This window comes from Mya arenaria, chromosome 14 (genome assembly GCF_026914265.1).
Source record: "Mya arenaria isolate MELC-2E11 chromosome 14, ASM2691426v1".
Lineage (NCBI taxonomy): Eukaryota > Metazoa > Mollusca > Bivalvia > Myida > Myidae > Mya > Mya arenaria.
Genome location: NC_069135.1, coordinates 51401303 through 51421813, shown reverse-complemented (window position 1 = coordinate 51421813; position 20511 = coordinate 51401303). Strand labels below are relative to the sequence as shown.

At 33.5% G+C, this 20511-nt stretch overlaps 1 protein-coding gene across 1 annotated transcript; it reads right to left on the bottom strand.

Annotated features, from left to right (window-relative positions):
- Positions 1–67: 67 nt before the first annotated feature.
- LOC128217567 (26S proteasome non-ATPase regulatory subunit 10-like) lies at positions 68–16496 on the bottom strand. The gene is made up of 3 exons (XM_052924778.1): positions 16014–16496; positions 5875–6098; positions 68–4052 (listed from the first exon to the last, which is right to left on the bottom strand). The coding sequence occupies exons 1-3, from the start codon at positions 16283–16285 to the stop codon at positions 3631–3633; spliced, it is 918 nt and encodes a 305-aa protein (XP_052780738.1). The 5' UTR covers positions 16286–16496; the 3' UTR covers positions 68–3630.
- Between the last annotated feature and the right edge of the window lie 4015 nt (positions 16497–20511).

Below are 20511 nucleotides of genomic sequence, written 5' to 3'. Positions count from 1 at the left end.
TTTATTACCAACTGCTAGTGCAGGCGTACGGAGGTATGCTACTTAAATAAAGATATCAACTCAATCATACATTTAAGGGTTTAATATGATAACATATTGTTTGGGACAAAATATACCATTGCAAAAATGGACACAAAAATCACAGAGATTGAAATTGATAATCAATACAATAATAACTGATACCGTAACATCATGATTGATAATCATATACATTTACTAGTACTATATAAGGTACCACTTATAAACCACAGGCGCCAGTATCGATAATCATATACATTTACTAGTACTATATAAGGTACCACTTATAAACCACAGGCGCCAGTATCGATAATCATATACATTTACTAGTACTATATAAGGTACCACTTATAAACCACAGGCGCCAGTATCGATAATCATATACATTTACTAGTACTATATAAGGTACCACTTATAAACCACAGGCGCCAGTATCGATAATCATATACATTTACTAGTACTATATAAGGTACCACTTATAAACCACAGGCGCCAGTATCGATAATCATACACATTTACTAGTACTATATAAGGTACCACTTATAAACCACAGGCGCCAGTATCGATAATCATATACTTTTACTAGTACTATATAAGGTACCACTTATAAACCATAGGCGCCAGTATCGATAATCATATACATTTACTAGTACTATATAAGGTACCACTTATAAACCATAGGCGCCAGTATCGATAATCATATACATTTATTAATAATATATAAGATACCACTTTTAAACTTTAAACCATAGGCGCCAGTATCGGTACCAAACTTTAACAGATATGCAATTACGTATAGATAAACATAGTGTTTTACCATATTTGATTGACACTGCCACCTATGGAATTTACAAGATACATAGTATCTCAAATCTCGTAAAATATAAATCATCCCTCTAATGAAAACAATGTATTATTAAATTCGTAGTTTAAGAATTACACTTAAGAACTGTACAAATAAATAAACATGATTATGAATGCATGTACAAAGTTAACGAAAATATTATTAGCAAAGTGTTATGCAACATTTTTGTATCACAGCAGTGACATTCGGAGCTCCTCGGCCATTTTTCATCAACCTCAGATGTATGCCGGTACATCAGTAGAAGTAGTTTGTAAAATTTTAAATAATAGTTCGTTAAATTTTAAATAATGGTATAGACTAATTGGTTTCACCTGTATGTTGTATATCTAAGTTTAAATTGATTGCCAGTGAAGTGTTTTATTGCATAAATACTTAAGTTTCCTCGAAGTAAAGTCGTTAAGTTTAACTGCAAAATTGAAATTACTACGCGATATACTTGCAGTGTAGTTAAATGTAAACATTCTGACATTGTAAACCGTCCATAGAACATCCAATGTCGTTTTCGATGGAAAATGGCCGAGGAGTTCCGAATGAAACAGTAAATGACTGAAATGCATAAACATAATGTTTCATATATCAAACAAAACTAGGTTTATCACTACAAATACTGGCCATGTAGTCAGAGCATGTATATTGTAAATCGTACCCGAATTGATATACATCAATACATCAACATTATGCATAAGATGACTAGGTTTTATTTAAACAACACACTTCAAGAATATAACCATTCATATTATTAATTAAAAGGGGTGGTATTCAACATACAACTTAAGTAAATATTATGGTCATACATCATTGACTTCATTCGATCTATTAGTCAGTTATTAATCACAAGTAATCCGATTAGCTACATCGTTCTTAGATCCAGTTAAGACCAATACTGAATACCAGCCCTGCAGTGCTTGTTTAAATATGACATTTTTATCATTGAGTTTAAAATGCAAATTAGCGCGTGTTTTTAAAATGATTTAGACATTATGTCCAAGGGGCTTGCCAAATTATTACCATGTGTAATTTCTAAACAACGGCCAACAATTGTATCAAAGTATTAAAACAATTTACATTGAAACAGTCACTTCCTTGAATGACTAAATATTCATTTGCCAGTAGGAAATCAATTAAGCCTTCATTTTAATTATGAATTCACCGATTTGCCCTTTAGCCTCTGAATGTAGCCATAAATGCCTGTATCATATTGACATACAATTTATATATGTGAACTTGTTGTAGGAAGTAAATCGAAGTTGGTCCGTATCAGCTATTCGAAATTTATACTTGGCGACAGTTATTGTTTATATTATCATTTAATTGACAGCTCCCCTGCTTCAACCGAGAAGTATTTACCTATCGAAACAACACCAAATCTTGTGTCTTGTCATAAAGCACATTAAGCCATTTCCTATTAAGTTAAAAGTTAAGTTAAGCTTAAGCCATGTTTTTAAGTTAAGAATTAAACGTATCGTATGATGCAATTACTTTATACGTAAACCATGTTCTTAAATTAAGTATTACAATTCTATTATGATATAATAACTCAATAACATCTGACATAGCATATTTTCATAGATGTGATTTGGAAATGCGAATGTTTGCAAACAAATAATTTCATGAGAAATGTGAAAAAATGCTTGTTAAAATGATACATCTTCGACAATTCAAATAGGAGCTCTTTTGTTAAAAAATAATTAAACATGTGCCCACAAAAATGCTCTATTTTGCCTCAAAGCGTTAGCAGCACTATTGAAAATTGAGTTATTTAAGGCTTAAGTTTACAAAATTCTTTCGAAATGAGTATGTGACAGTTGCTGTTAACAAAAATCTTACTGCAAAGCATATATTTCGAAAATCAAGTAATTTCTGTTGCTAAGCATATATTTTGAAAATCAAATAATTTATGTTAGAAAGAATAGCTTTAAAAACTAAAACTACTGGTCTTTGAAAATGGAATAACTCCTAATGTAAAGCACATATTTTGAAATTCAAATAATTTCTGTTGCAAAAAGCATATCTTTCGAAAATTATAACCTTTTAACGACAACAATTATATTTCACCATGCTAAAATGAAGTAAAAAACAAAGCCGCCTATGTATAACTAGACATCCAAATTACACATGTTTGTAGGTCAAATACCTTATTACATGTACAAAATTCTTTGAGAATAAAAACATATGAGTAGGAAGTTGCACCAGGCTGAGACTAGAATTAAAAATAGACGTGTCATAACATTATTGTATTGTTGTAATGTTTTGATATGTTGAAATTTAAATTACAGCATTAGGAAGAAAACAGACGAAATGGTATACAAAAGAAAGTGCTAGGAATGTCATTTTGTAATAAACAACATTCTTATTTACGGTAAAACCATGTTTGTAATAAACAACATTCTTATTTAAGGTAAAATCATGTTTGTAATAAACAACATTCTTATTTAAGGTAAAATCATGTTTGAAATAAACAACATTCTTATTTAAGGTAAAATGTTATTTGTAATAAATAACATTCTCATTTAAGGTAAAACAATGTTTGTAATAAACAATATCCTTGTTTAAGGTAAAACGATGTTTGTAATAAGTATTATTCTTATTTAAGGTTAAACTGTCTCTTACAGTTATTATATGGTCGTAAACTGACTAGTACAATTCGTAGTACCTTTGTATTCAATTGCCAAAAACAAATGCCCAGATGGGGTGTAATATTGTCAAAGTAAAACAGTTATCACATAATTATCACGCATCCACACACTTCAAATGTTCTTGAAAGACATAAGCGACTTTGGCGCAGCACCACTTGTAAGCCTTGTTGATTCAACAGAAGATAAGTCATTCATTGAACTCGTATTAGACCGACTTACAGATGAGCGAAAACTACTCATATCGGTCGATGATAAGTCGTTGTGTGGAATAAAATTAAGCTTTAAAACACCAACAACTTCTTTGCGTTTGGAAAATCCATCTTTCAACATAGGAGTATTGTAATTTGAGTCGTAGTCGTAGTCAGTCTGATAAGAATAGTCAACAGAACGCCGGGGTAATGAAAGACTTGTTCCGGTAGTGAGATTTGGGGATTGAGTTTTACTCTCGCTTAGAAAGGATGCATCTCTGGTTGATTTGTGCGAGAGAGCCATTCCATTCTGTGCGGTCGATAGCGTTTTCTTGGGTTGTACGACTGAAAGAATAAATTAGAAAATAGTTAACATTTGACACGAGATTGCTAGTTTGGGGGGGGGGGGGGATTCTTTTTTAAACATGTTAGGAATAAATGGAGAATCATATCAATAAAGAAGGAAATATGTCACACCAAGTAGTTAATAGTGAGATTCTATTTGATTATTTTTTTGAAAATGGGGATTTTCAAAGGCTATCTTGAGAAAAAAAGAGGGTCTGGCCCTTGGGGAAGTAACCGGGTATCGGCTACGGCAAAGAAGTATAAAAAACACTGGTTGTATTCGATTCTCGGTTTCATTTTACTTATTAACCCACCGTAGTTTCGTGTCTAATTTGACCTTTTAGTATTAATGTACTTAAATTCTTTAAATGAAATCTTTTTCAGAGAACAAAAACCTAAACAAAATCCAGGCGCACAACATATATGATTAATGTGGCTGATGAAGAATATGTTACTTCAAATTGTTACTTGATATTCTGATCAATTAACATGAACATTTTGATGAATTAGGGCATTTGAAGCAAGAAAGGAGTTTATTGTTCGTTTTGGAAGATGGGAACATCCATTAATCTGTTCAAGGCAGCCAAACTGTCAAAACAAATCGTTAAGGAAATGTCAAATGTGATTCGTTTGAAAAGAGTAAAGTTGAAATTTCATGTCAAACTTCCGATAAAAAATCAACATAGCCTATTTTTGACTAAAAACGAACTTGAGATGAACGACTTGAGCCATCTGTACAAAACATTGAAGAAATATAATCACAGCAGGTTCACGTGATACTTAAGATATCGTTTTTGAAAGTTTCATTTCGAGGGGTGAAAGCAAAAAGGTTCTATCTCGTTCTTTATTTAATGTCACTTAGAACCTTTTTGCATTCACTCCTCGAATTTTGCACCCAATCTTTTAATACATTTTGGTAGACGCACATCTTTAATAAGCCATCAGACCACCCACGATTCAAATCCAGAACAAAACACTATTTGATTCATTTCCTTTTCATGTTCAGTAACCTAATGCTGAGAGCTGAGCTGGTATTTAATATTGATCTAAGTTGGATCTGTGAACGATGTAGCTAATCGGATTATTTGTTAGTAATAGCTGACCAATAGTGTGAATGAAGTCAATGATGTATGGCCATAATATTTACTTAATTTGAATATTGATTACCATCCCGGATCTCTATACTCGTTCACACCAGGAGACTGAGTTTCAGGTTCAAATGTGTTTAAAGACTTAAGATTCAAAATTGAAATCAGTGGCTATGATTACGAATAGTCTCAAGTCCAATTCTACACTCAGACTCAGATAAGCATTTTTATAACTTTAGGAATAAAAAATCATATTTTTCCATTTCTTTTTCACCAAACAAAAAATGTTAATAATATTAAACCATTCAAATAGTAATGTATTTCAGCAAATTTAACTATCAATGCTCGGATAAAAGGAAAATTGCAATGGAATGAAGTTTTGTCATATTGAGTCTTGAGTCTGAACTCAGACTTGAGACTGTTCGTAGTCACTGCCCCTGATATTTATTGTAAAATATTAAGAGCATTTATTGGTAAAACTTGATTAAAACTTGAGCTGAATTATATTTCTATTTGAACATTTTACTATTTTTAAAATGTATTTTGTAAAAATAAAAAAAGAATAAAGAAGCGTTTTTGTCATTTATTAAAAAAAAGCTTTCTGGGTCTAGATTCAGACATAAGACTGTTTGTATTTATTGGCCCAGATTTTAGTTGAAATATTCGAAATTCAGTTCAATTCCATTCAAATTCCAAGTCAGCAAATAAATTGATCTATCATTAAGCAAACTTACCTAGTTTTTGAACGTTGAGTAGATACGTGTATATTTCGGTATGTCCCCGGATGTATGCCTCCTGGATCGGGGTGTGTCGTCTGCTATTTCGGAGACTGACATCAGCGCCATTTTGGATCAAGTTGCGCACGCATTCTTTGTATCCCCGATATGCCGCCAGGTGGCAGGGTGTGTCTCCATTGTTCGTCTGTTGATTGACGTTGGCGCCAAATTCGATCAACAATCTGAAGATACATGAAAGACACTGATAAATTTGATGAAAGTAAGTTTAATTTCTTTTCATTCAATGTTGTATGTATTCCCATTTTATTCTGACCATGTAAAAAACTGAAACAAACGAAACTCGACACTGCCAACACTAGCGGTTTTAGAGGGTGGCGCACCTGTTTTTGTTTACTTTTTAGAGTGAAAATATGGTTATGGGAGTTAAAAAAGTTATTGAACATGCTCAAATTGCACTTTTTTTTACTTCATATCGTTACAATGGTCTGTAGGCAGTAACCCCAAGCCCACATGCAATTAGTTTTTGCAATATATTATCGGTTCTTATGTAGGGGCGCATGTCAAAAAGTTGCGCCCCTAAGTCAGCCCCCCCCCCCTTACGTTAACTCCTGGACCCGCCCCTGGCAATTGCCTATACAAATGTTAACACTGAGAATGTTATGCACGTGTCTGAACCATAAAAAAACAATGTATAGGAAATAGCAACTCTCGTTAATTAATACCTTTTAATAATGTCGTTTTTTTCCATAAAAAAAATATTAATGCGAATATTTGATACATAAACACGACGGTGTCATATTAATATGAACGACAATCTTTCAAACACGAGCACCAGTGTAAAACTGGTTCTGAACTACTTCTTAATATTGCAAACACTTGAAAACAATTTGCATTTTTTCAGTATGTCTCGTGCACTAGTCCTCAAATAATAATTGTTAAAAAATATTGCCATTAAGTTTACGTATTTATGCACGTGACACTATATCTTTAAATTGCATATTCAAAAAAATGAAGAGGATGCTAAGTGCGCCCTCTTCTATGACGTATTTCATATCAACAGAAACATTCGTGTGGGGAGGGGCGCATATACATGCACGTCCTTGAATTTAATTGAGTGACTCCATTTCCTTCGCTTCCTGAGTGTTCCATATTTGGCAAGCTGTATTTGACGTACACGGTTAAGGTCTTAAAAGATGTCAATAAAAAAGTTTCGTTGCCTGATATAAAATATCCTGAAATTATCAAGAAAGTTTTGTTGGGTTTGAACGCCACTTGTAAGTTATTCCGGAAAGATTTTCTGAATTGTTTTTCATTTTTCGCTTGATTATCAAAATTAAATTGGCCAATGCCTACACGAGTTTTAAATTGCATACGTCAAATTGTCGTCTGCTCCAAAGTGCAAACGAAGTTTGTCAGAGGAATACCATAACCGCAAATCTTCTTTCAAATCCCTTTTGTTAACGTGGCATTGACCCGTGTAAACAGGATATTGGTTACATTTAAAGGGACACTATATCGGTAAAACTTACGATTTAATAGATGCTGAAAGTTACAAAAGCGCCAACATATCGCTAATATTATTATCTGTTCACAAATAATACGTTTGTTTTTGTTTTAATCTGTATAGTCATGATAATGTATTAAATTTTAAAAAACAACAACTTTGTTTTGCATCAACTTGTATCGTACTCCTTTAAGGCTACCGGACCGGATTTGACCGTCTTCTGAAAACGAGGTATGCAGTAAACACTGCTAGCTGTTTCATCATTTTGTACTTCTGTAAACATGACCGATTTATTGAGTGTCAGTTAAACTTCCTGATCGTCTCAAATAACAATATCAGTGTCCGTCTCGCGGTATTATTCTCTTTTATATGCATTGTTATTTTGAATTGAAATATGTTCTAGTTTTCTTCCTAATTGCACCACGCCATTGTAATCTTTGACCCATTTAAGATATCAATTGACGTTGCTGACGTCAGTCGGGTTATGTAATTCATTTCAAAAGTGTCGTTTCTTTACATAATTCTGACTAAAGCATAACGCAAATGAATTAATGGTCATCCATCAAAATATTTGCATTTTTTGGCGAAAAATATGTTCATAATGTTTCCATAACGAGACAGAATTATTATGATGTTTAGGTTTTGTATTTCTTTGTTTCAATGTAAGCCAATTATAAAAAAAATAAAACATGCAAATTTGCGCAACAAGTGTTTCAAGAAGTTTTCTTATAAAAATAGTATTCCATTTTAAAGTGAAATATTTTTTTCCATTTGAGTAAGAGGAATCACACTTTACATTTAAGCATCATTGGCTTTTTATAGATTGCTTAAGTTGATGCAAATGTATAAATAAGTTTTTTCTTAGCACCACAATCACCATCACCAACAGCCCAGACCACCACCAACATAAACAACAACACCTCCACCGACACTATCAACAACAACAACAACAACACCACCACTACCGACACCAACACCAAAAACAACAGCACCAACATCAATACCAACAACAAAAACAACAGCACCACTACCAACAACAATAACAACACCACCAACATCAATAAAAATGAAACAAAAAAAAAAGTCTGTAATGTCAGATCATACTTAGTAACCATGGCAATTGTTTCACACTTCCTGAACTCTTGAACAATATAAATAAGATATATTACTTGTCTGCAATTGTCTGGAATGTTTCCTTTACATTAAGAACTTCCGGGTCTGCACGTTCCTGTGCAAAGATAAACGCATTGAAATCGTTTTCCATAAATATTTTTTTTCTCTGGATAAGATGCAAGTACTGAAAAAAACTTGGAGGAGACAGCATGATGTAACTTGTGTTGGTGTGTGTGTGTGTGTGTGTGGGGGGGGGGGGGGGTATTATTTAATTATAAATATTGATTTATTTACAAACACCACAAGGTTAATATAAAAGTACACACATGGGTGAACTATTTATCAGTTTCTCCAAGCACGTTGTGGTCGATATATTCCTTAATATAACAACAGATCTCAGTTTGTCTGGAATTTAGAACAAGCGTCATTTAAGCTAATTTCCGGGTTCTACGGTCTTGAAGAACTCTTCCTATTCCCTGATAGTATGACGCAGGATTGTTCTACAATGCTACTGATGGCCAAGGACACACAGCACAGTATTTTCTTCCGTTTCGCAGACCCTAATTAACCGGTTGTAGATTGTCAGTTTTGACGGTTTTTTTTTTTGTCTTAGAATCGGCTGATTTGAGCATCAATGCCTTCAATTTAGTCATATTAGATCATTCACAATAGAACAGATCTCAATTGTTTTATAAATTGCCGAAAATTATGTCCGTAAAGCTTTTAGTCACATAACATCATTTTTTGAACGTAAATATGAACAACTGCGATCTGATCTTTTGTAAGCAGTCTTGTATCACTGGTTGCCAGAAATTTACGCAAAAAAGGCTCATTCCAAGACAAAAAAAAGATGTGTAGACAATCAGTCTGTGAGAGGGAAGCTTTAAGGAATATGAACAACTTGAACCATACTTGCCGTATGAGCTTAGCATTATTATTTTTAATACTTTTAAGGCTATATATAATATACATGAGGCGACACAGTGTATTGGTATAGAAGTATATTAATAAAGAAATATACGCCTTCACATGAGTGCAGTTTAATTTATTTGACAATTGATTTTGCCTATTATTTTTATTTATAATGTATCTGTAAACATACAGTGAGTACAGCTATGAGACATCAAAGGGCGAAGGAGGGAGACACCCGACTTTTATGTAACATCAATGTTATCAAAATCATCAGCACCTAAACTAAAACAGATCAGCGAAAATTCTTCCGTAAAAACATGCATCGCTTCCACGTAATTTAAATCGTGATAATTCAACAAAGAGCATTTGAAAAGATTGTGCGCCTGTTCACACCTACACAAAGGCGTTTTAGAAATCTTCAAAATAAACCTTCACTTCGTAAAAGAAGTTATTTTCCAGTACTTTGGGTGTTACATATTTGAATCATACTAGTAATTATTAAACTAGGTTGCGCAATAAATCCTGCAATGTTTAAATATATATCCCCAAATCGTTTAAACGGGAAGGTATACAATGACTTGTACCCACCCACGGGCGACGAGCTGTTTACTTCGATAACGTTCACTCATGATACATTTTTATAGCACTGAATCAGAGATCCTATATTTACATAGGACTTGTGACGGATAGTCATGGGCTTTCTCAAATTCGTCACGTAATACCAAATCGTGTGATACAATTTTAAAATCCCTTTAAAAAACTTTATCTTGTACTGAGTTGTGCATGTCATGGTAAAAAATCGCACCCAACCTGCACCAAAAGACCTTATAGTGTTTTTATTCATAAAACACAAGCAGAAATCAATGTCCTGTATTGAAACAATCTTATAACCGATCGGGGATTACTCTTATCTCTAATGCGGTCAACGGCCTTCGTTGATTGACCACTTTAATCTATTAAAGTACTAACCTAAACACGGATGTTATTTGCATTGAGTTCGGGAATGTACCGGGGCTAGAACTTGAGCCAAAAGGCATCTTAAATCTGACGTCAATATTAAAACCAAGCACTGACCAAAAACAATTTTGTTGTATTGAGTTAGAAATCGGGACCGGGGCGAGGGCATCTAAATCTTATCAAGCTCTGACCAAGAACTAAAAGGCATATACAATTGTCATTCGAAACACATTCAGCTATTATACAAAGAGTCAATCTTCGGAGCTTGCCGTAGATGACCGAGTAGTTACGATTACTAAAAAACTACGCCGTGATGAAAATCAAATCAGAATGAAAGTATTAAGTCAAAATGATGAATGTATATTTGAACAGTATAAAGAAATTTGACAAACACAATCATAAAGCATCTCTTTCCGTATCTGCAACGATCACAGTGAAAAGTACACTCTCATTGCTAAGTCACCTATTCAAACGTAATGCTGTAATAAACTTTTCAAATAAATCATCGGAATACGTTTTGTCGTCACGTTTTTCAATAAGAACATGACCTGTTGAAATTATTTTTGCATTTTCATTTTGGTTTTTCTTCGAAACTAGGACATACGAAAATACGAAACCGCGACTGGTGTTTATTATTCAAAAGAATCATTTGTCAGCCAGGTGATTATGTTACTGAAACAGGCCAAGCTAACTTTCGGCTAGGATTGTTTCTGCATTTTTCTGTTTTTTTTACATCCGATTTAAAATCAGGTAGGGTTAAAGGTAGACTTTTTTTATTACGCTTTATGTAAGAAAAATATTTTCATCATTGGGAAATTGCGTTTAAGATATATTCTGGTTAAAGATTGAAAGGGTTCTAAACTACGTATTAAAACACACACACTCTAATATATATATATATATATTATATATATATATATATATATATATATATATATATTTATTTTTGTATCTATATTATTTTACCAACAGACTATATGGCGGTAATGTCGGCGCCTATTTCGTCGGTAGGACCGGGTAACCCAAACCAAAAGTTTTTGTTCTCATTTCGCTGTGGTAGTACGGAGATAGATGTACCTTCGCGTGTTCGGATCTATGTCACCGGTATTTTAATAAATGGTTATTATTTGGTTTAACCAGTATTTATTTTGATAATATAATACGTACACCAGTAACAACACATATAAAAGCACGTAGGATGAATGGATATTATTTGGACAAAAAATAAATAAATAAAGTGAAGCTTCGTTGACTTCCGTTTTGTCCGCATTGCGTGATAGGATAACACAAATCAATTTATCTTAAGAAATCTTTACCTAGCTTTAGGCTAATAAAGCATCCTAGATCAGAGAAGCCTCAGTCTTGCATTGGCCTTCTATGTTTTCGAATAAAAGCAGCACGTATATTACTCCTTATTATGTAAATGATAACAAGAACAGTCGTATGTACTTCCCATACATGTGTTTAAAAAACATCGAATCTAAAGTTGGTGCTTGAAATCTTTATCCTTTTGGCACAAATATGTTCTAAATCATCATTTAAACAATTTAAACATTTAACTGGATTATTTGTATTAAGCTTATATTGACGCAAATGTTTTCAAACTTCAAATCATCATTCAAAAAAAATAAACATTAAACTTGATTATTTGTCAAAATTGTTCATTTTTACCCTCGCTTGTCGTTTTCACTTGACGTAATTGATAATTTTCATTAGCTTTGATATTTTCAATGAAAACGCAGAGGTCATAGCCATTCATTTGTTTTCTATACGTTCCTCTTTTAAATGAATCGGTTTGTTTACATCCAGTTTGTTTACATTTTATATTGTCCAATCAAATCGTAGAACGTTTAAAATGATCCAATGAAATGGCAGAACGATTACTCATTCTAACAACGTTGTATAACACTCCGGCTGTGACGGAGTACTATATTGGAATAGTTTAATACTGCAATACACAGCCGTATTAATCATTGTTAATAATCGCTTAGAAGGAGTATGCTTTAATCATCAACAAACGTTAAATAGTGCGTGGGTCGGTAATTGTACCGTCTGACGGCAAGCACCGATTCCTCGAACATCATTCAGCTAGCTAAACTTTTTGCTTATAGGCTTGATTTTACCAAACAATGGGTTGTTTATTGTAATAAGCTTTAAAATGAGTTTTACTTTTAATAGCACCATTCTCCAATGATGACAGTATTCTTACATAAAGTCTAATAAAAATAAAATAAAATAAAATAAAATTAAAAGCCAAAAAAAATAGTGCGCTTAGCTTAGATCGGTCCTGTTTGAATGGACTTTGCGATGCACTGGCACCGGATTTTCAAACTAAAAATATATTTTTTTCAAATATGCACTTTGTACTGTATATTATAATATACAGTACAAAGTGCATATTTAAAAAAAAAATCAATATTTTTTCACATATTCGGTATTATAATTTTTAGTGAGGAATTATAAGATTTGTTTGATTTAAAAAAAAAAAATGTTTGAGTTTGAAAATCCGGTGCCAGTGTTGCGATGCGATTTATTTAAACAATTTACTCATACAAACTCATAAACACATTTCTCACATCACAACATCCCCCATTAACAATATAGATTTCTGTTGCATATAAATTTGGTAAACCTCCCATTTGGTAAACCTTAACCGCATATTTATACTATCAATTGCTTTGGCGACCTGATGACCGTGTCCTCTTCGTTTCTTATAACGATGTCTTCCGCTCTATTTCCCTACTTCTTCCGAGTCCAATAAGCGGAGAACATTGAGAGATTGTTCGTCCGAGCAAGTTTCAATATGTACATTTCAAGTGCTTAGCGCCAGACTGCTCTTCCGCTCCCTATTTCTGTTCTAAGTTACAACAATATCGCACTTAAAGCCCGTGATTTGTTCATACTGTAAGTGATTCGGACGTTTTATTTGTCCTTATTATTATTATTATCGAAACTTGAACTAAATAACTCACTTAAAAGGGACTTATATGTGTGTCCTTGTTATCGAAACTTGTTTTTAAACAATTCACGTGAAAGTGGCTTATATTTCTCCGTATTAACGAATCTTGTTTTTAAATAATTCACATGACGGGGGCCTTTTCACGTGAAAGTGGCTTATATTTCTCCGTAATAACGAATCTTGTTTTTAAATAATTCACATGACGGGGGCTTTTTCACGTGAAAGTGGCTTATATTTCTCCTTATTTACGAATCTTGTTTCTTAATAATTTACCTGAAAGGTTTTTTTTTTTCACGTGATAGGTTTAAGGTCGCTTAAATTATATTGATAGGTCATAACGCACACAGGAAGATGTTCACTCCTTCTTCGTTTTTCCTACGGAAACGTACATTCAGATATCAAAAACGATTCCCTTCAAATAATAGGGATAGTCCTTACATCCGGTTCCGGAACGGTCTTCCGAAATTATCAAATGCTTACTATATCAGCCAATCTTAAGAAATGAGATTTAAAAACATGTAAATATTTGACACTATCTTTAAAAAAAATAAAATTGAAATAAATAATATCATTATTATTTGACCATTTATAAGTTAGAAAGATACAAAATACGGAAATGCGCCCTTGGCCAGCGGCTAAATGAAAACCTTTATATTTAAACAGTTTCTAACTCGTATATTACTGGTTCGAGACGTCACCAAATATGCAAATCACATCATTTGAAATCGATTAGTTGTGGAGAAGATTTCCGCATTCATCATCACCGTGACTAGGTGTTGGTACGAACGCAACGTGCGTGTTTCAATGATGACAAGCTTTTTAAATACTAGTTAATTATTTTTGGTAGTTAGATTTACATATGTATACACGCGACTGATCGAAATCTAGTATATTCCAAACACGGTATTTTTACGCTATCAAAATGATATACCGAATTGTTTCATTCATATTTACTGATATAAAGATATTAGTCTAAAACAATAGACATGTTATACGAGATTCTTCTAGATTTGCCATATAAAAAATCGTAAAAAATCCGTCAACGTACAATTATTTGAACTAAAAAGATATATGCTAGTATTTGACTATTTAATCACTGAATCATCGGTGAACTAAACCGCACATCTTTAAGCGTTTTTTGGTCATTTAGAGTTTAAGGGTTAGCGCCCATTGATTTCCCCGTGCATAATGTTTGGTTCATAGTAGACTGAATATGCTCACAACCTGTGTATAGACTGTTAAAATAGGATATTCCGCAAATAATAAATTTGTCTGTATAAAAAACAATACGGAATAACATTTGGTCCATTCATTCGCACAATCGCAAAAGAAATCATACATATGTAAATATTTTCACCACCGCATTCCCAGGTGAGATGAAACAAACCGCTTGTACTAAAAGATATGTTCAAACACATAAATACAATGCCATAAATGTGTAAAAACATTAGACAGCTGTCGTAAATCCTAACATATTTTTCACCTCTTTCCATTTCCTGGTCGGCGTTATGTTATGCCTTGAATTCATTCGGCTGTCAACGCGGAAAAATCGTCAGCAACTGGATTGTTGATCAACGCTATTATGTGGGAACATGACCTAAATGGCGATTTTGGGGCATTTATTTGTGTTGTTCTTTTAGCAATGTTGTTAAAAACTGCACATTTTAGGTTAATCAGCATGTACCATGCACTAAGCGATAACCTGTGTGCTACAAATATGAACTTATGAATAAAGTGTGTGGCGATCTTAAACTCGTAATAATACATACATTGCATACTCGCATTTATAATTGAGTATTCTCCTACTTTACTTACGTGGAAGCTTGAGGCTGAGCCCCAACCCCACCCCCTTTGCAAACGCGGTATGCGGAAACTATCACAATGGATATTATTCGGTACTCAAAAGAGCGGGCGGTACGCGGTATGCAGAAACAAACACAATGGATAATATTCGGTACTCAAAAGAGCGGGCGGTACGCGGTATGCAGAAACTCACACAATGGATATTATTCGGTACGCAGAATCAAAATAGTTAAAATCTTTCTTACGCAGGATTCGGATATAATTGTCGAGACTATTTCGGTACGCAAGTGGATACACCAACTCATTCCGGTCTCATTAAAGCAATCGATATCATGCAAATGTGCATGCTCTATATTTTCACTTAAAACCACGTTGTGCATTCGCCAGAGAATACATACGTTTTCCTCGTCAGTATGTGAGAAATTACCTGGGTAAAATTATATAGGTCAACGACTTCTTTCTTATTAGTTACGGCTGTCGCAGTATGGCGTAAAATTATTTGTCATATACTTGAGTGATTAGCAACCAATCTAGTATTGGTATGCTTCCGAAAACGAGATTTATCGCGCTACATGACCAAAACTCGACAAGGCGGATTTATGGACCAAAAAGTTCGTAAAAATGTATATATAGTCTATATATGTACGTTTTTGTTCTTTATTAAGTTGTGATCAATTATTATGCACTATCTGTTTCAACACTATTTGCCTTCGAGACAGGCAATAAAAATGCATTAAAACCGAGTTTACTTATTTAATTGCGTTGAATTTAACCATGAATATTTAGTATGCAGACTAAGTATTTTGCTGTATCTTATATACTCGTAACGTTATTTCATAGCTTCCCGACACCAACAATCATTAAAATATAAAATCAACGAGTACTTACAATATAACATCAGGTTGATTGTGGTCGGCGGCTGCATGCAAGGGGGACGCACCCCAAGCCGTCGGACGATTCACTTCTGCACCGTGCAACAACAGCAGCCGTGCCAGCTCAAAATCTCCCCTGCAACAGCACCAGAACAATGGCGTGCCATCTTTTCGCGGCCCTTGTCGCTCTATGTTGGAATATAATCTGTGTCTTAAAATCCTTTTTGCAGTTTCATCATCACCTTTTTTGATCGCTTCAAGTAACGAAATAGCCATCGCTTCATGCATTGCACTAAGTTAAGTATCCGCTTATACCGCGTTCGTTGTAGTGTAGTAGATTTTGAATGTTCGCTGTTACAGCTGTCTTATATATATCGGATTTTATTGGTCTATTTCTCAACCAATCGCTAGCCCGCTACGTTCGCTAGTGAACTAGACTTAACGTGTGTTTAATGCTTGATAGTGTTAAATACTATTTACTTAGAAATAAACGTTTAGACGGATAAACCTATACTGTTGTTATTTAACAATTCTATGTGGTATTTATGCGGTATACTGATGTATTTTCACGTATTTATATGAATTTTTGTTATCTTTTGAAATCTGACCTCATTCTGACTAATAATAGGTCGTGGATATATTTACCAGGGTTTACCGATTGTATTCGTATAATGGTACGATATGAGATCTTACCTGATTGGTTTACTCATTTATTATGTAGATAACTGGTTTTCTTGGGATTTCATTCAGTGTAAAACATAGTTCATTGATAAATTTGCAGGTATTGCAACATATAATATATATTTTTTTGAAAACTGTTTAGTAATCAGATTTAGAAGAAGGACGTCCTTTTGTTAAGAACAAACAAACTTACGTCAATGTAAACATACATTCGACTCTGATTTGTTCGCGGTTATTTTATCTATAAAAGGAGTGATCGATTTTTGGAGAAGAATTCGCACCAATATTATTTTACTGATATAAAAAATGTATTAAGAATGGCAGTGTTATTAACATAGAAGCTTAGTGTTGTTATTAGGTAGTTTATATTTTATTCGTGAGGGGGACGTTTTGATAAAGGGTTTTAGTCGTAAGGTAAATCCTAAATTGGTATTTTATAAACGTCAGAAATGGCCAGACATTGATTTTTTTAAAATTGTTTAGTAATCAGATTTAGATGAAGGATGTCCTTTTGATAAGAACATTCGTACTTACGTCAATATAAACATTTCATTCGATTCTGATTTGTTCGCGTTTGTTTGAACTAAGAGACCTCGAAGACCGTATAATACAGAGTCGTATGTTATATGTCTAACGTAGTAGTAGAAATTCGCAATTTCAAGCTGGATTTAAAGAACATTAAGTTTGTATATCAAAAGTATGAGAATATTCAAGACTATTCTAAATTGTGAATTTATATGGAATAGAATAAGGGGGATGGGAATTAGGATTAACATATCTTTTATGAAATTAAGGAAACATGATTTCTGTTACATAAAGGTATTTTTTTATGATACTGGCGCCGATCGAACATTCTTAATCTTGATTTATTTACATCAAACTATGAGTCGTACAGTCAAATTATTCTCCCGTCTATTTGTATCCAGCCCCCCTTACCCCCTCAACCCCTACCCCCAAAAATAAAATAAAATAATAATAATAAAAAAAATAAAAAAATAAATGAATAAAAATAAAGTAAAACAATAATCATCGAAAATCATAAAATCCCGGGCATATGGGACTGTGAAATTGTAATCGAACCGGTTCCTTCATTCATGACAAAACAAGCACATTCAAGTGACATTCTTATTCAAAGGCATATGGGACTGTGAAATTGTAATCGAACCGGTTCCTTCATTCATGACAAAACAAATACATTAAAGTGACATTCTTATTTAAAGGCATATGGGACTGTGAAATTGTAATCGAACCGGTTCCTTCATTCATGACAAAACAAGCACATTAAAGTGACATTCTTATTCAAAGGCATATGGGACGGTGAAATTGTAATCGAACCGGTTCCTTCATTCATGACAAAACAAGCACATTAAAGTGACATTCTTATTCAAAGGCATATGGGACTGTGAAATTGTAATCGAACCGGTTCCTTCATTCATGACAAAACAAACACATTCAAGTGACATTCTTATTCAAAGGCATATGGGACTGTGAAATTGTAATCGAACCGGTTCCTTCATTCATGACAAAACAAGCACATTAAAGTGACATTCTTATTCAAAGGCATATGGGACGGTGAAATTGTAATCGAACCGGTTCCTTCATTCATGACAAAACAAACACATTAAAGTGACATTCTTATTCAAAGGCATATGGGACTATGAAATTGTAATCGAACCGGTTCCTTCATTCATGACAAAACAAGCACATTAAAGTGACATTCTTATTCAAAGGCATATGGGACTATGAAATTGTAATCGAACCGGTTCCTTCATTCATGACAAAACAAGCACATTAAAGTGACATTCTTATTCAAAGGCATATGGGACTATGAAATTGTAATCGAACCGGTTCCTTCATTCATGACAAAACAAGCACATTAAAGTGACATTCTTATTCAAAGGCATATGGGACTATGACATTGTAATCGAACCGGTTCCTTCATTCATGACAAAACAAGCACATTAAAGTGACATTCTTATTCAAAGGCATATGGGACTGTGAAATTGTAATCGAACCGGTTCCTTCATTCATGACAAAACAAGCACATTAAAGTGACATTCTTATTCAAAGGCATATGGGACGGTGAAATTGTAATCGAACCGGTTCCTTCATTCATGACAAAACAAACACATTCAAGTGACACTCTTATTCAAAATCAAAACATACCCATATATAACAAACATAATTTTTGACTAATAAAACTTCAACTACTTACTAAATAATGCTTTTTTGGAAAATACTAATTACTGATAACAATATTGTAACCGTGTATTTAACAGCTGAAAACACAAAAATATCAAATGATTGGTGAATGCTAAAAGATTTTCTGTGATCTAATATAGTCTCATAAGGTAGAAATACTGTGTTTTATGCACATTTCTTTCAGATTTAACTCGTTATCTGTCAAAGGAACCATTGTTTTCGACATGTATTAATCCTTTTTGGTAAATTAAAACAATTGTTTTAATTGTGGTAAATCTGATTAAGGAGTAAGAATGCATCTTTTACACAACAATAACGACAACGCCAACAAAAAAAAATCAAATTGTCAAAGTTGTTGAGTTATCTTGAGTTCTTTGAAAAAAGTTTTTCCTTCAAAATAGCCCCTTGATTTTGCGCACGTAATTCGCATGTCAGTATTTTGTACTCTGAACTTTGGTCTCGTATAAAACTTGATCTGACCGTCGTGCAAGAAAGCAAGAAAATTAGTGTGCATTATTAACCAAGGACGAGTAGTCTTATTGGTATAGATTAGAATATTTATTATTATTCGCTAATATTAAAAGTAGCCTAAGAGAGCAGAGCGCAGCGAATCAACCGACGTCTTTTATTCACGTCAATTACTTAAAGCTGCACTCTCACAGATTGAACGTTTTGATAACTTTTTATTTTTATTTTTTGTCTCGGAACGAGCCAATTTTTGCAAAAATGCATGGAAACCAGTGATATAAGACTGCTGACGAAAAATAAGATCGCAGATGTTTTTATTTAAAGCTGCACTCTCACAGATTGAACGTTTCGACAACTTTTTTAATTTTTGTCTTGGAACGAGCCAATTTATGCGAAAATCCATAACACAAGGGATATAAGACTGCTGACGAAAAATTGGATCGCAGATTGTTATATTTAAGTTAAAAAATTCATGTTTTATGCAATTTTCTTAAACCGTTAGTAACGGTTTAAGCCATAAAACATTAATTTTCGAACGGAAATATGAAAATCTACGATCTGATTTTTTGTCAGCAATCTTATTTCATTGGTTTGCAGATATTTACGCAAAAACTTGCTCTTTCCAAGACAAAAAATAAAAAAAAAGTTGTAAAAATGGTCAATCTGTGAGAGTGCAGCTTTAATAAATTCTGACCGAAATTGCATCAGCTTTAGAATATATATATAAAATGCCGTGCGCCAGTCAAAACGACATGTTTACCTGAGTTCACATCCTTAAAAAAGAACGTTTGTGCTTCGAAACACACCCGTTATTTGCGCACGTATTTAGCGACCATCCTGCAAGAACACAAATACATTTTTATTCATCAACAGCAGACGATATGGCTTCATGTGTGTCAAATAGTATAAAAAAATAGACGTTCAAAACAGGATTCTTCTAATTGGATTTGAAGAATATGACTTGTTAAGGATTTGTTATATAGAAATCGAAAAAAATCCGTCAACGTAAACTTATTTTGACTAGGTTGTCATATAACTTTTAAATATGTGACCAATATGTTTATCTGCATGTTGTGGAGGGGAAGGGCAAAATTCTATAACAGGGGGTGGGGGTCACTTTTTCTATACAGACGCACGCACGCACACACGCACACGCACACACA